Below are 14,560 nucleotides of genomic sequence, written 5' to 3'. Positions count from 1 at the left end.
ACATTTTTCACAGCTGCTGTGCATGAATCAACATTTTCTTTATGCTGTCCCCAAACCTTTTCTTACCAATTCACTCTTATTAGCATATATGCCAAGGGTTTTTTTGTCCTAATGTGCATCACTTTAGACTTGCATACATTGAATTGTTTTTCTTGATACCCATTCACCCAGTGTGGAGAGATCATTTTTGGAACTCAAAATCCCGTTTTTGCTTTTATTATCCTGAACCATTTGATGTCATCAGCAGATGTGACTACTTCACTTCTGACCCTGAATTCCAGATCATTATGAACCAGTTAAAAAGCATCAGTCACACATAGATGCTTGAGGGGGCCCATTTGTTATAACCCTCTGTGAAAACTGTCCATTTGTTTCTACTTGCTGCTCCTTAAACAATTACTGATCCAGAAGAACACATGGCCCATTATCCCATGACTGCTAAGCTTACTTGGGACTCTTTGGTGTAGGAGGATAAATGAAGTTAACTCTTTACTCAAGGAAACAGTCGACACAGGAGAACAGGCCTAGTGAGCACAGCAACTCCTCCCAGTATATCTTATATATCCTATGAGACAGCTGTGGGGACTGAAAGTCCCTGCCTTTCTACAGCTGTCTAAATCTCTCTTGGGTCCTTCCAAAGCAATCTGAGACTTCTTGCTGTGCCTGTCTTGGCACCGCCCTCTTCATACCTTTTCTGGTTCTGGGAGGGGAGCTGATCACAGAAGGAGTGAGAAACGCCCTGGCTTCTTCACCAGCTTGACTCATTACTGATCCTTGCCCACCCCTTCCTCTCCTCTCCCACTGCTAGACTTAATAAGCTAGGAGGGACAGGGATTGAGGGGGCACATGGTTGGACGCATTGCCACTAGCACCTGTTCCACATCTGATTGCATAAGGTGAAACTGATTCCACAAAACATCCTTGATAGCAGCACTGGGTACATCAACTGGAGTTTCAACAAGTGCCGTATCAAGATCACTCTGAATTTACGCAACTCTATCCTCAGTGTGTAGCCAAATCCCCCCCCCCCCGAAAATCTGGTTTTGAAAACAAGTTTCTAGAAATTCTATCTCTTTTTTGTAACTACAACATGCATTTCTCTAGACCACAACCCTACATCTCACCCAGGCCTCCTAAGGTCCACTTAGTCCAGCAACGAGAGATAGGTTGCCAGCAGGAAGGCAAGCAGCCCTCCCGGGGTTTTTATTCTGTCCCCCACCCCACCCTCAGCTAATAATAATAATAATAATAAATTTTATTTATACCCCGGCCTCCACAGCAAAACCGGTCTCAGGGCAGCTAACAACCAAAAATAAAAACAAGTTGATTAAAATACAACTTAAAAAAAGATTAAAATGCAACATTAAAACATTAGGATGCAGCCTCTTCACAGGAGAAGGGAAAAAGAAAGAGGGGGAGGGAATCAAACTGATTCTAAGCCAAAGGCCAGATGGAACAACTGTGTCTTACAGTCCCTGTAGAAAGAAATCCGATCCTGCAGGGCCCTGTTCTCATGAGGCAGTGTTCCACCAGGCTGGAGCCAATGTTGTGAAGGCCCTGACTCTGGTTGAGGCTAATCTAACTTCCTTAGGGCCCGGGACCACTAGGGTGCTATTTATGGACACATGGGGCATACCGGGAGAGGTGGTCCCGTAGGTACGAGGGTCCTAGGCCATGATGGGCTTTAAAGGTCAAAACCAGCACCTTAAATCTGACCCTGTACTCCACCGGGAGCCAGTGCAGCTGGAAAAGCACTGGGTGAATATGCTCCCATGGCAGAGACCCCGTGAGGAGCCTCGCTGCAGCATTCTGCACCCGCTGGAGTTTCTGGAACAGCTTCAAGGGCAGCCCCGCGCAGAGCGAATTACAGTAGTCAAGCCTGGAGGTGACCGTCGCATGGATCACTGTGGAGAGCCCCGCTTTAAAGCCACCTTCAGCCATATTTTGGCAGCTCCTTCCCACGTATTACTAGTGCTCGGGCAAGGACTTTTATCCCTCCGGAATGCGCTGCCAATTTCACTGGATGGCCTCGAGCTCTTGAGTCAAGGAGACTCCCCCGCCCTAACTCAGCTCAGTCGGTAGAGCATGAGACTCGTTAACCTCAGGGCTTGAGCCCCGCAGAGGGCAAAAAAAGATTCCTGCATTGCAGGGGGTTGGACTAGATGACCCTCGTGCTCCCTTCCAACGACGATTCTCCGAAAATGACAGCGCTCCTCAGACCTGAACGATCGAGGGTGGCTGGGTGCGGGGAGCGAAGCGCGAGGGACAACGTCACGACCAATCAACAGGCGTTCGAGGAACACCAATCCCCTTGCGTCGACTGCCAGATGAAGCGGCCGCTTCAAGCCGGAAGTTGCGACCACTTCTGCCCGGAAGCGGAGCGAGCCGAGAGAACGCAGGAGCCTCTCTGGCCGCCGCTTCTCTGCTCCCGCTGACGGCGCGAGGCGTGGGCGGGCTTGAGCGGCGCCGCTGCGCATAGTCCGTGGACGCAGCCGCGGGGAGGAGGAGGTGGGGCAAAATGGCGGACGGCAAAGGAGGCGACGTGAAGCTGAAGCGGCCGCTTCCTGACGGAGGTAAACACGCTGCGTTGCTATGCGAAGCTCTGGTCGGGAGTGTGTGTGGGGGCCGCTTGGGGCTGGGTTTGGGCGGGAGAGGGTCGAGGGCTGGTTTCGGAGGGGGGAGCGGCGGCGGGCTCCAGGTACCACCTTCTTCCCTCAAGAGCCCTTGAGAGATTTGGCTGCTTACCGGAGGCGAGTTCGCTGCCTCTGACGGGAGCCAAGTCGCAGCCTCGTCTTTCGCGCGGCTTCTGACGCCCCGAGGCTTCCGTGGGTGAAGGTCGTTCTGCAGACTCACCAAAATCCCCTCCCCTCCCCCCCCGGGCTGCCTGAATGCTGCATTTCCCGGTGCCTCGGCTTTCTGTATCGTTCACAATTCCGCTTCTTCCCCGTCCCTGTGGCTGGGCGGGAGTGGGAACCCCTCGTGGAAGACGTCGTAGTGCCTAATATACAGTATATCACGCCCTGTGGCAGGGCAAGGATTTCAAAGAGCCGCTTGGCCTGAAACATTGCGCTGCTGAAGTGCAGCTGTTTCGTAAAGCAGATGGGCGCCCGTGTAAATAATCCCAGTCCCTTCAAAATTTAGCGCAACTTTGGCCCAAGGCTGCAGTCCTCTATAGACACCACACTGGCTTTCGTGTACTGTAGCTGGACATGGGCAGGGTTTGACTACAAACACACACTATTCCTTTACAGGGATAATGCTACAGTAGTTGCTTTCTTCTGAAACTTCGTGGTGTCAATTTTTAGGAATAAAAGTTACGTTTCCAACTAAATGTGTTCAACCATATGCCCATATTCTCAATTTGGCATTACAGTTTTCAGTATTTTTAAGGATGTTTATTGACTTTCATATTTTTTAAAAAAAGTCAGAGGAGTGTACCATAAAATAAAAATGAATCCAGTAAAATTACGCAATGAACAGAGGCATGTTTTCATACAGCTGATATCAATGTTCTGAAAAATGCCTTGGGAGACAGAACAGTGTTAAGCAGGTGTTGAAAACCATCTTCTCTATGTATCGTTATAACTTTTAATGTCTTAAGAATATAAAAGAGCCCTGCTGGATCAGTCCAAAGGCCCATCTAGTCCAACATCCTAATCTCTCAATGACTATCAGATGCTTATGAGAAGACTGTAAGCAGGACCTAAATGCAACAGTGCTCTGACCACCTGCAATTCCCAGCAACTGATATTCAGAGGCATGTTGCTTCCAAGTGTTGTGGAAGAACATAGCCATTGTGGCTAGTAGCATTCATAACCTTCCATGAATTTGTCTAATCCTTTTCTAAGAATGTAGGAAGGTGCCCTGTTAATCTGTATAAAGTTAGCCAGTGACCATGAAGAGATACAATATTGGTGCTACCCACCCACAGTATTATACAATTCCCACTGTAGACTAGGCCAGGTAACATTTTGGGATTAACTAAGTATAATGAATGAATTGAATTGAATAATAAGAGATGGACAGACTTCCCTTTTTTTTGCTGGTTAAAACAACTCTAATTTGAGTAACAATCCCTGTAATTTGAGTACAGTTGCACACTGGTTGTGAACTTGCCAAGGACTGCAGCCATTTCCTCTTCCATTTCCCTGCCCTCAGCATCATGTGTCATTTTAGACTTTTTATGGTGGTCACATATTTTTAATCCTGATTTCCTTCTTTGAACCCACAAAGTGCTATATAAATACAAGTGCTATATTCTTAAAAGATGCCAAGCTTTTTTCACTGAACTTCTTATAGTCAAAGGATGGAATTCAATTAGTGCCTTTGCACTTGCAGAAGGGCTTTTGTTCCAGCAGATGCCTCTGCAAATTAGAGGGGAGGCATTTCTTGCTGATTTCTTCCTGTACCACCTTCCTTGCTATTCAGCAGGACTCCCAATTTTCTGTGTCCAGTTTTTCTGGGCACAGTTGTAGGGAGAAACAATGGGCACTGTTGTTCCTTAGCAGAGGCATCTGTGATCTGCTAGATCAAAAGCTGTTCCATGAGTTCAAATACACCAATTAGATTCCACCTTAAGAACTTTATTGTGATGTAAGTATTTGTGTTTTAAATATCAATGTTACAGCTATAATCTAAGATGGATACAATGAGTATAAATGGGGGCTGTTCAAAGCAAGACCTCTAAAATTATTCAATCAAGACGTGTGCTTTAATAATTTGCTGTACCTTGATCTGAATTGCCCTTGGCAGTAGTAATAGTGGTGCCCTGTGGCTTTAAAGACTTATTTTGATTTCTTTTTGTGTAACTGAAGAATTTTGTTCTGCATTAGTCACGTGATTGGAGCTCCCTTCACTATATGTCTATGTTCTTACAGTGTGCTCTGTATAAACAGTTGTGGAGGTGCTGACACTGTAAGTGCAAAAGTCTCCTCTGCATAACAGTGCTTTATGAGGTTGCTGCTCCCATCAGTCCACTCAGTAAAAATAGCTCATCTTGGTAAGTTGTTTCGACTTCACCAGGACCTGAAGAAGAGGCAGAAAAACCTGTGAAAACTAAGACTGTTTCTTCCAGTAATGGAGGGGAAAGTTCGAGTCACAGTGTGGAGAAGCCGGCAACTGATGAAGAAACTGACGACCCCGACACAAAGCCTGCTCCTGCCAAAATGTCCAAGTTTGGGTTTGCCATTGGCACACAGGTTGCAAAAAAACCACCTGCAATATCCATCAAGCTTGGAGCAAATGTAAGTTATTGGAATGTTTTATTGTGAATTATAAAGTTGCAGTGTCTTTTTTGTGGTAGCATGCTAGTTAAGTAGGAAAAAAGCAAATTAAAGCTTTTTATTTCATTATTCATTGATCAATAAACATTTAAAATATTGTAACTGTTACAAACTATGTATCTGAACCCACATGCATGTCCAGCATGCACGTGTATTCATACACACACTGCCAAGAGTTTTAGGATCTGTTGCTAGAGTTATGGTGTACATCTGTTATGACTATGTGTCTACACTTAATCTTATGCCCAAAGGAAGTTCTTACACAAAAGGATTAAAGAAAGCTTGGTTTATTATATGAAATGAAGGTGACAGAATAGATATACAGGCAGCAAATCCTACAATACCGACACACTTTAATCTAAAGAGTGAAAGAATCCCTAACTAGTCTCAAAAATCTACAGAAAGTGAGTGTGGCAATTTTGCCACAGAACCCACACTAGTAGCAAGTCAAGAAATGGAAGCAGGGTAGATTATGCCTGTCCAGGTATACACAATTGGAGTATGTGTTGGCTTTTTAAGAACGCTGAGTAAGTTCTTGGTTGGGGCTTCAAAAGCTAACTAATAATTTTAGGCAATGAATTCTAATGGAGGAGGAAGGTGGGCTTTGAGATAAGCATTTCCTATAATTCCAATCCATCTAATGTGTTAATGAATTTATCCTAGTTTCCTGTCTATTTCCTATTTTGCTTATTTGCTTAATAATATTTTCATTAGATTACATATGATGATCTTTACACAAGGAATTAGGAGCGCTGTATGTCTCCTAATGCTTTCCAGGACACATTTGAGATGAGGTTATGCTAACCTTCTTACGCATGCCATGATCAACAGTGATAAATTGTAGAAAAAGTTCAGATTGACATACACCTATTCACAATTTCTTGTGAATTATAAAGTTGTATAAAGGTGTTTTTTGGGGTAGGATGCTAGTTAAGCATAAAAAATAATAAAGCTGTTGATTTCAATATTAATTGATCCATAAATATTTATAATAATACACTGCTGCAAGGGAATGAAATTCTGGAAGCTATTGGTGGTTGTGGTGTTTGCTTGAAAAAATTATTTTGAAGTTGGTGATTTTTGTTCTGACTTAGGTGTTGTGCAGTACTGAGTACATAGCAAAATACTGGTGGTATTTAGCTACACTGGTAAAAGATAGCTACACTAATATATTCTTATATCAATAAATATAATGCATGGGCCTTTGTTAAAGGTACAAATATCCATTGACAAGCATCTAAAGAACTTAAGGGGCTTATTGCTGTTTTCTAAACTATTCCACCTTTCAGTGGCTAATGGGGATTTCCAGGTAGATTTGGGAAATACCACAAGAACCACAAATACGTATAACAAAACAAAAAACCCTCACAACACAGGATAAAAAACAAGTGCTGTCTTTGTTCTCTTTCAGAAACCTAAAGAGCCTACTCCAACCCTAGCTCCAAAAACGCTTTCTGTAGCAGCAATCTTCAACGAAGATGAAGATGTAAGTAAATATATTTTCTTAGAATAGAGAAGTATGGTGTTCTCTGACCAGGACAAGTATGGGTACAGGAAAGAGAAAGTATCATATACTACTAGTCCAATACAACAAACACATGGGATTCTGCTAAAATCTGAAATCTGTAAATGCCCTTTGAAATTTGAATTTCAAATTATTTAAACACTTTGGCATGAAGTCCAATATTGTGCCAGTGATTGCCCCTTCTTCTTGAAGCCCTGCCCCACCTCCTGTTTGCTCTGGAGGGGACACATTTTGGTACACAGCAGGGGCCTTGCAGAGACGAGAAGGGACAAGCCCATTTGTGAGAGCAGAAGCCAGCTGTGCCAGCAGGCACCATAGTTGGGTATCACTCTTTGTTGCCAAGCTGTCTTTAAAATTTGACAGTTGACATTTTCCCCGTTTCTGCACAAGGCTGATATACGGTAGAAATCTAAAGTATTTTTCCAGCCTTCGCTTTTTTCAGACTTGGAGTGGTTTTTTTATTTCTGTGTTTCTAAAACACATTACTACTGCCCCCTGGTGTGTGAAGCCAAGCGTCCCTCTGACTTGAATTTGAGTCTGTTATCTTTGCTTCTTAATAGAACTGGCAGTAGGCAGATGAGAGAAATGTAAATGCTATGTGTTCTTTGGGTGGGGAACTTGGATCTGTTTTGGTTTTTGTCTTTGGCAGTGTCGGTGATAGAACCTTGAATTTTAATTTGAGAATAAAAAATGGTTCATGGAAGGGGGCATGTGTCAGAAAAACGTGCATACTTCTCCCTGGCTCAGATCCCTCTAGATATAGAACTGCAACTGCCTGCTTTGTTCTGAATGTAAATATAAAGTTATTAAGTGTAAACATAAATTTAGAAGAGGCTTGTAATGCATTCGTTATTTCATATACCACAATTTTACTCCTACTGATTAGAATTTGTAACTATTTTCTTATGTTCCTCTTTTCTTTGAAAATAGAGTGAACCTGAAGAGATGCCACCAGAAGCTAAAATGCGCATGAAGAACATTGGAAGGTAGAGTTGCACTTGCTTGTTATTTTAGGAAAAGGTGGGGTAACAGAAAGAAGTTCTACATAGTAGCTTTGTAGTTTTGCTTTCTTTAACGACATCATTTCAAAACCTTTCACAGTTTTTCTTGTTATGGTCAAAACTATATAAGATCTTCTCATCCCATCCTGTCTTGTCTCTTCTGTCTCATACCCACTTTTCACCCCGCTCAGGTTATGTCTTTCAGTACAATATTTTTGAAAGTTATGTAATATCTCTGAATCATAATGACCCAAAACCTGAGAGTTTATGGAAGCTAATCTGGAAAAAAGTATCTTAGCACACTGAACAGTCTGTGACTGTTCATTATGCAGATACAACTTTTATTATAAACTGACTCTAAGGTCATGGTCCATCTAGCTCTAGGCAGACAAGCAATATTAATATATTGGGGTTTTAATATTCAACATATTCAAAGTGTGTGTGCGTATGTGTACATGCACTGCATAGTATTCTCAGGTTCAATATTGTGGGCATTGTCACTAACTGCTGCTTTGTAGCTGCATAGAAGACATTTCTGCACTATATTTTTTCCATTGTGTGAGAGTAGTTCTAGAGAGGCATCTTTCATTGCCTCACAATGAAATATATGATGGTGTTAATTTTTTCTGAACAGCAAAGGTACCTACTGCATGTTAGCAGGTTAGCATGTGCACCTGGAATTCTAAACCATTAATATGAAACTGATAAAGTTGGCTACATACTTTTTTTCTGTTATCACAGGGATACTCCAACTTCAGCAGGACCAAATTCTTTCAACAAAGGAAAGCATGGGTTTTCTGACAACCAGAAGTTATGGGAACGGAACATGAAATCTCACCTTGGAAATGTCCGTGAACATGATGACTAGTTGTGTATTGAGATCTGAGTGTTGGGAGAAATGGGAGGGTATGATATCAAAGGAACAGTTTCCTTTTTTAGAGTGGTGTATGGCTATTTTGGGCGCCACTTTTAAAACTGAGTTTAAAAGTAGAGGTAATTTATGTTTTGTATACAGATTTCAAAGCATTTGCTAATTTTGTAGCTTCGTGCAATTAATTTCACAAGGTTATGGAAAATAAAGACATTGGAAGTGGTACCTTTTTAAGAATTTTCTTTTACAACTATTCTTATATGAAGACAGAGGAAAGGTTACTGTCTCTTTAATCCATTTAAATTAAATGCTGCTGCGCTCAAGAATTCCAGCTCCTGCTTTGTAATAGATTGCTTGTCTCCTTAAGGCTACTTTTATAGAAGGGTTTGATAGACTCTGGCTTTCTGGTCAGCATAGAACCTGAAAAGACTACTGCAAAAAGTCATTTAGTATTTTAAACATCCATAAACTCAGACTTCTGGCTGTGGTAGTTTAGCTCTATAGTCCTGTTTAGAAAGTTTGTGTAATTTCTCTGTGGCCTGTTCTACTCTTAGACATAGGTCTTACATGTGTATAAATATTAGGAAAAAGGTAAATCAGTATTTTGATTGTTTTCTTAATCATGAGTCTTGACCAGTGCTTGTTAATGTTCCTTTGTCAATTTGAGACCGATAAAGAATATCAGCAGAAAAAGGCATTATCAAAATGATGATTGTACTTTTATCCTGCTTTAGTTTTGTTTTCAATATTTCCCATAATCCCTTAAGAGGAAAAGAACGCCACACACAAACCAACCATTAGAAGCATTAATCCATATTTTGGTTTAAAGCTTTACTTTAAATGCTAGAAGACCTTCATATTGTATTTTTAAGTAAGGGACACTCTTGGATTTTCAGACAGCATTTTAATCCACTTTAGTTTTGTCATTAAAGCAATCTGTACAACATAACTTTACACTTTTATCCCCAGCTGTTTTACATTTTGTATTGTTGGAACACTGTTGAGGCTTAATTTCTTTTAGCAATAGAGTTTCCTGTCAATTCTTATTTCCCTAATCTACCTGGACAAATACCTAAAACACTTGAGGACTTTTCAGCAGGATTTAAGTTGTGTAAGTAGTCTGGGGTTAGGTAATATCAGCAGTCACAATTGACCAGCGTAGCTGAAATAGATAAAACACTTCAGAAGCAGTATATGGGTCTAAATTACTAGTTTTCATATGTAGTGTGAATATCATGATCATATTATAAATCACCTGCTGTATGTTAGTCACTCTCACTTCAGCACAACGAGATTATCTGGTGAGGGAAATAGGCATCCAAGTTTTCTTTTTACAATTTAGAAGAGCTTTGACCATGTTGACATCTGTGTGTAAGATCTAAGCAGTTTTGTATTTGTATGTGAATTTTTGTTTGCAGTTAAAAATCTGTAACGTATATTTTCTTTAAAGGCTTTGTTATAAACATAAGAGATGTAAACAAGTTATTTCTCTAGAGCTGCAGTTGTTGAATTACTTGTGAAAGTTCAAGACTTTAAAAAAAGATGATTTATCTTGGCTCCTTATTATTGAAGCCAATGGCACAATTAGCCCTTAACTAACCATTAATCAGGGAAAAGGAAAGATGGCACTTTTAACCATTTATGTACCTAAACTCACTACACACACACACACAGCCCTTCAATTTATTAATTCATTTATAGCCTTTGGGTGACCAATGCCATGGTCAGCTTTAGCCCAATTCTAAATAATAATCTTAATGTGTGCTTGTTTTCAATACCCTCCCCACCATCAAAGCAATGAAAAAGTACACAAATCCTTTACCTCTGGCCTATGATATGCTAACCTCTTGAAGTTTCACAAGAACTCTTTGAAGGAGAAAGGAAAAGTCTGGAGTATTTGTCATGATTTATTTCCAAGTTGGGGAAGAAATGGTGGGAACCAAAAGCTGTAACTTATTCTTCTTTGAGCTTTGCTTGTGCTGATGCTGTATAATCTTTAGCCATGGACTCTAGCTGCTGAGGCTAGTGTTTTTAAGTATAAAAACTTGTCAAGTAAAACTAAATTCCATGTCAATTTCATGTATTATAAACAAAGGAAATGGTATATATGCTTAAATTTACCAAGGCAAGTATGAACAAACCTTCTTTTCTTACAAAAGCCCTTGGCTAACGTAACTGTCTTATTTGTGTGTACACAAATTTTTCTCCCTGCTACATCTGACTATCCAAACTTCTCGAAGTGGAGAATTTATTTAAGATAAAGATTTCCAGATTAAAGGAGGTTCTCAAGGCCACCATGAATTTCAACAAATTATGAGCTTTCATGTGCATGCACACTTCTTCAGATACACTGAAACAGAAGTTTCCAGGCCCTTCTATATAGTGAGAAGGTGTGCATGCAGATAGCTGTGATGAGCCAATGGGTGAATCTGCCAATCACCCATTCCCACCACCCTTCTGAGTAATACCCCTCCCCACCTTCTCACTATATAGAAGGGTCTGGAAACTTCTGTTTCAGTGTATCTGAAGAAGTGTGCATGCACACGAAAGCTCATACCAAGAACTAATTTAGTTGGTCTTTAAGGTGCTACTGGAAGGTATTTTTTTTTGTTTTGACTATGGCAGACCAACACGGCTACCTATCTGTAACAAATTATGAATCAGACTTGGAAACTATTTTGAAGAGAGCAAGATATAAGATGTGCTCCAGTTAATAATTTACCATCATTTAATGAAGCACCTGTAAGTAGTATGTTTAGATAAACTATCAGCCCTTCATTTTTCTGATTTGGAATACTGACCACTGAAGTGACTGCATTACTTCTACAAAAGGCAGGAGTTGCTTTTTCAATTTGTTTTCTTATCACAGATTTCTTTTGGTGTAGAAAATATTTTTTCAAAGTGGGTTCTCACGATTCTTAGGATTTCCCAGTGAGATCAGTAGTGACAAATGTACTTGGAAAAACTGCATGTTTTCTGTTGCTGATCTTTAGTCTGTGCAGCCATTGGAGAAGTCTGGGGGCACTTTCATTTCTGGTGATGATGCCCAACAGGCATGGCTTCTACCCTCCATAAACTCGGTGTAAACCTTTTCCAGTCTCCTGCTCTGCGGGTTCCATGATGAGTTTGGACAGGGCTTTGTGAAGATCTGAAAGCCACTACTTTAGAGGATTTGATATGTTTGCATGCTAACCTCTCTGCAAACAAAATAATTGTCATTGCTTGTTTGTCAAATAGAGGTCAGGAATGGGTGTCTAGAGCATTAACCCTGTTTTTCAGGATGCTTTTTAAAAAAGCAGCTTGCCCGTCAACTGCCTTTTTCAGGAATCTCTGTGTGCTATTCCCGCTCCTTTGCTTTGTCTGCTTATCTCCAGATCTGAACTGGGGTACATGCTGCCAGCTCAGCAGCCTTCACCTTGATTTATTACATTTTAGCAGGCTGAATTTGGCGAAATTTCAAGTTATGGCAATAAAGCTGCACTCACAGAAGTTTCTGAATCTCCCCTAATAGTGAAATGGTATCTAGGCAGAATTAGTAATTGGAGAGAAGAATGTGGAACGTTTGTTTAACAGCTAACAAGTTGCTATAAACTTGCTTTTCAATTCCAGCAATTGGAACTAAATTAAAACTGCCGTATTGCCAAAATGTTGGTCTGCTTATACAGTAGTAAAATGTGAAATAAACAGCAGAGAGCCAGAACATTTGTGTGTACATATAGAGAGCTCAGTATACAATATGAAGCATTACAAATAAGCATATGACCAGGCTGTTACTCTATAAATCTAGCACTATCATACTATAGTTGGCATTATACAATAAGGCTGGTATTGCCCCCAAAGTCAAATGTCAAAAGTGTGAGGCAAGAACACAAATCTAACCAGCCTCTTTTTGCTGAACTAAGTAGTAGTCAGTACTTCACCTTGGTGTTTGCTGTTGTTTTATTGCTTGTGATACATTAACAAGAGTATTAAAATTGTATTTTTAAATGGGTAGCAAGAGGTTACCAAGCTGAGAGGGCTCCTGTATTTCTAAGAGCTGCTCAGAAAATGATTTCACCCAAAGCTAAAATTTCATGTACATGCAGTTGCAGTGACAAGAAATATTATGCAGATGAAAATTTTGGTTTGAATGAACTTTAAAGGGATAGGAGCATCACTAAGAGCTGGACCTACCATTCCTACCAACAAAAAGAAAGCACACTGTTTTCTGCTACCCATCCCATTTCTAGTTGTTTCATGAGATCACTTATAGTATTTGACTTAGCTCGACTGAAACTGACGTACAAAACACAAATTCCTCACTACACGCAAATTGTGAGCATGTTCTACAATAGTCCCATCTCCTGGCACAATATTTTTATGTGGCTCAAGATATGTAAAATTCCTAAGTGCCAGCTGCTGGTTTCCAGGCATCGGAGCAGTTCCAGTTCATGCACCTGTGGCAAGCCAGTTAGAGGTACTTCAATTCTGTTGATTTTAATTAAAAGGTGTCATCACAGGTGTAACGATTGGAGTGTAGCAACATGTTTGTTACACTATTTAATCAAATTACAGGTAGTATTTCAAAATCTGGAGCAAGCTTAAGTTCCCTAGAACACACATTATCATACTTTCGCCACCTTTGCTTAATATCTGGCTTGCAAGAGTTCTGGGAAACTCAAAAGCTTGCATACTATTTTGTGCCAGCACTATTGAATCCTAAAAAAGTTTTTTTTAAAAAAAGTTCAATATTGTATACACATCTCAGAAGCTGTCAAAATGAATCAAATAAACTGCAAGAAATAAGAGCAGGTGCTGACTTCTAAGACATACCAGTGCATCTTAACTATTGTGGAGCTCCTGTTTCGGAGGACCCACATTGTGGTTTCAGGAAGAATGAAAATATATCAGGGAATCTGTTGCTGTTTAAGTTTTGTTGTCTTACTGTCATTTGTATATTTATGTGCCACTAAACTCGTTTGAGGCCTTTTGTTAGAATAGCAGTAAACCTGTTTTAATGAATTATAGAAAAACATGAGACGATGCAGCAATAAGTAAACCATTTTGAAAAGATAATGTAAAACAGGCACTAGGAAATTAGGGGTGCAGGGAACGATATTAGTCATTACTACTTCTTGCTTGGTTCAAGAGAATAATGTCTTGTAATTGGGCATTCCAGGGTGACGAGTTTTGCTTAGAGTGGGTTGTACTATATTTTCCAGAGCTGCTTGGAGTATGGGCAACAGATCCTAGCTTCTAATACCCCACCACTACCACTGGGTACCAGTATGGGTGTCTGGGATGAGGTTTTTAACCCAGCAGAGGAAGACTACTGGCTGCAAGATTTCCGCTCTAGTCGAAACTCCCTATTAACTTCAGTAGTTGTCAAAGCCTATGATGAACCTGGGTTTGTCCAGTGGAAGATATCTGTCAGGCATGACACCAATTGCTAGTGCTACCTCTTGCCATTGTAAGTGGTATAGTTAAGAAGGGAATACAGCTTCGGGACTATTAGAGCAATAGTGATGTCATCTACTGCAGCACCAGGGTAATGGATGGTTCCTCTTTGCTCTGAGGAGTTAATATTTTGACAATACCTTAGCCTCCAATACTATACTGCAACCTTCCCCAACCCTTCAGATATTCTGGACTGCAGCTCTCATCATGGCCAATGCTTAAGAGATTTTGGGAGCTATAGTCCAAAAATCTGAAGGGTACCTTCATGCAAGAATGTTGCTTTTCTGTAACAAAGCCAGTTGCATATTCTAGCCTGTTTATCCTTCCATTTCTCTCCCCTTCCGCATTGTTGGCATCTCTCTCGAGAGACAATGTAATGCACCTCCAGGGGTGAAGTCAAATCGCTGCTTTAGCAGCATTGAAGTGACCACCTTGGGGCTCAAGT

The 14,560-nt window shown here is 40.7% G+C and overlaps 1 protein-coding gene across 1 annotated transcript; it reads left to right on the top strand.

Annotated features, from left to right (window-relative positions):
* Positions 1-2,417: 2,417 nt before the first annotated feature.
* On the top strand, positions 2,418-8,746 carry PCNP (PEST proteolytic signal containing nuclear protein). The gene is made up of 5 exons (XM_081908584.1): positions 2,418-2,573; positions 5,023-5,243; positions 6,694-6,768; positions 7,738-7,793; positions 8,550-8,746. Exons 1-5 carry the CDS (start codon positions 2,519-2,521, stop codon positions 8,674-8,676), a joined length of 534 nt encoding a protein of 177 aa, XP_081764710.1. The 5' UTR covers positions 2,418-2,518; the 3' UTR covers positions 8,677-8,746.
* Positions 8,747-14,560: the final 5,814 nt, after the last annotated feature.

Source organism: Podarcis melisellensis (genome assembly GCF_964234715.1).
Source record: "Podarcis melisellensis genome assembly, chromosome: 4".
NCBI lineage: Eukaryota > Metazoa > Chordata > Lepidosauria > Squamata > Lacertidae > Podarcis > Podarcis melisellensis.
This window is presented reverse-complemented; position numbering and strand designations above follow the sequence as displayed.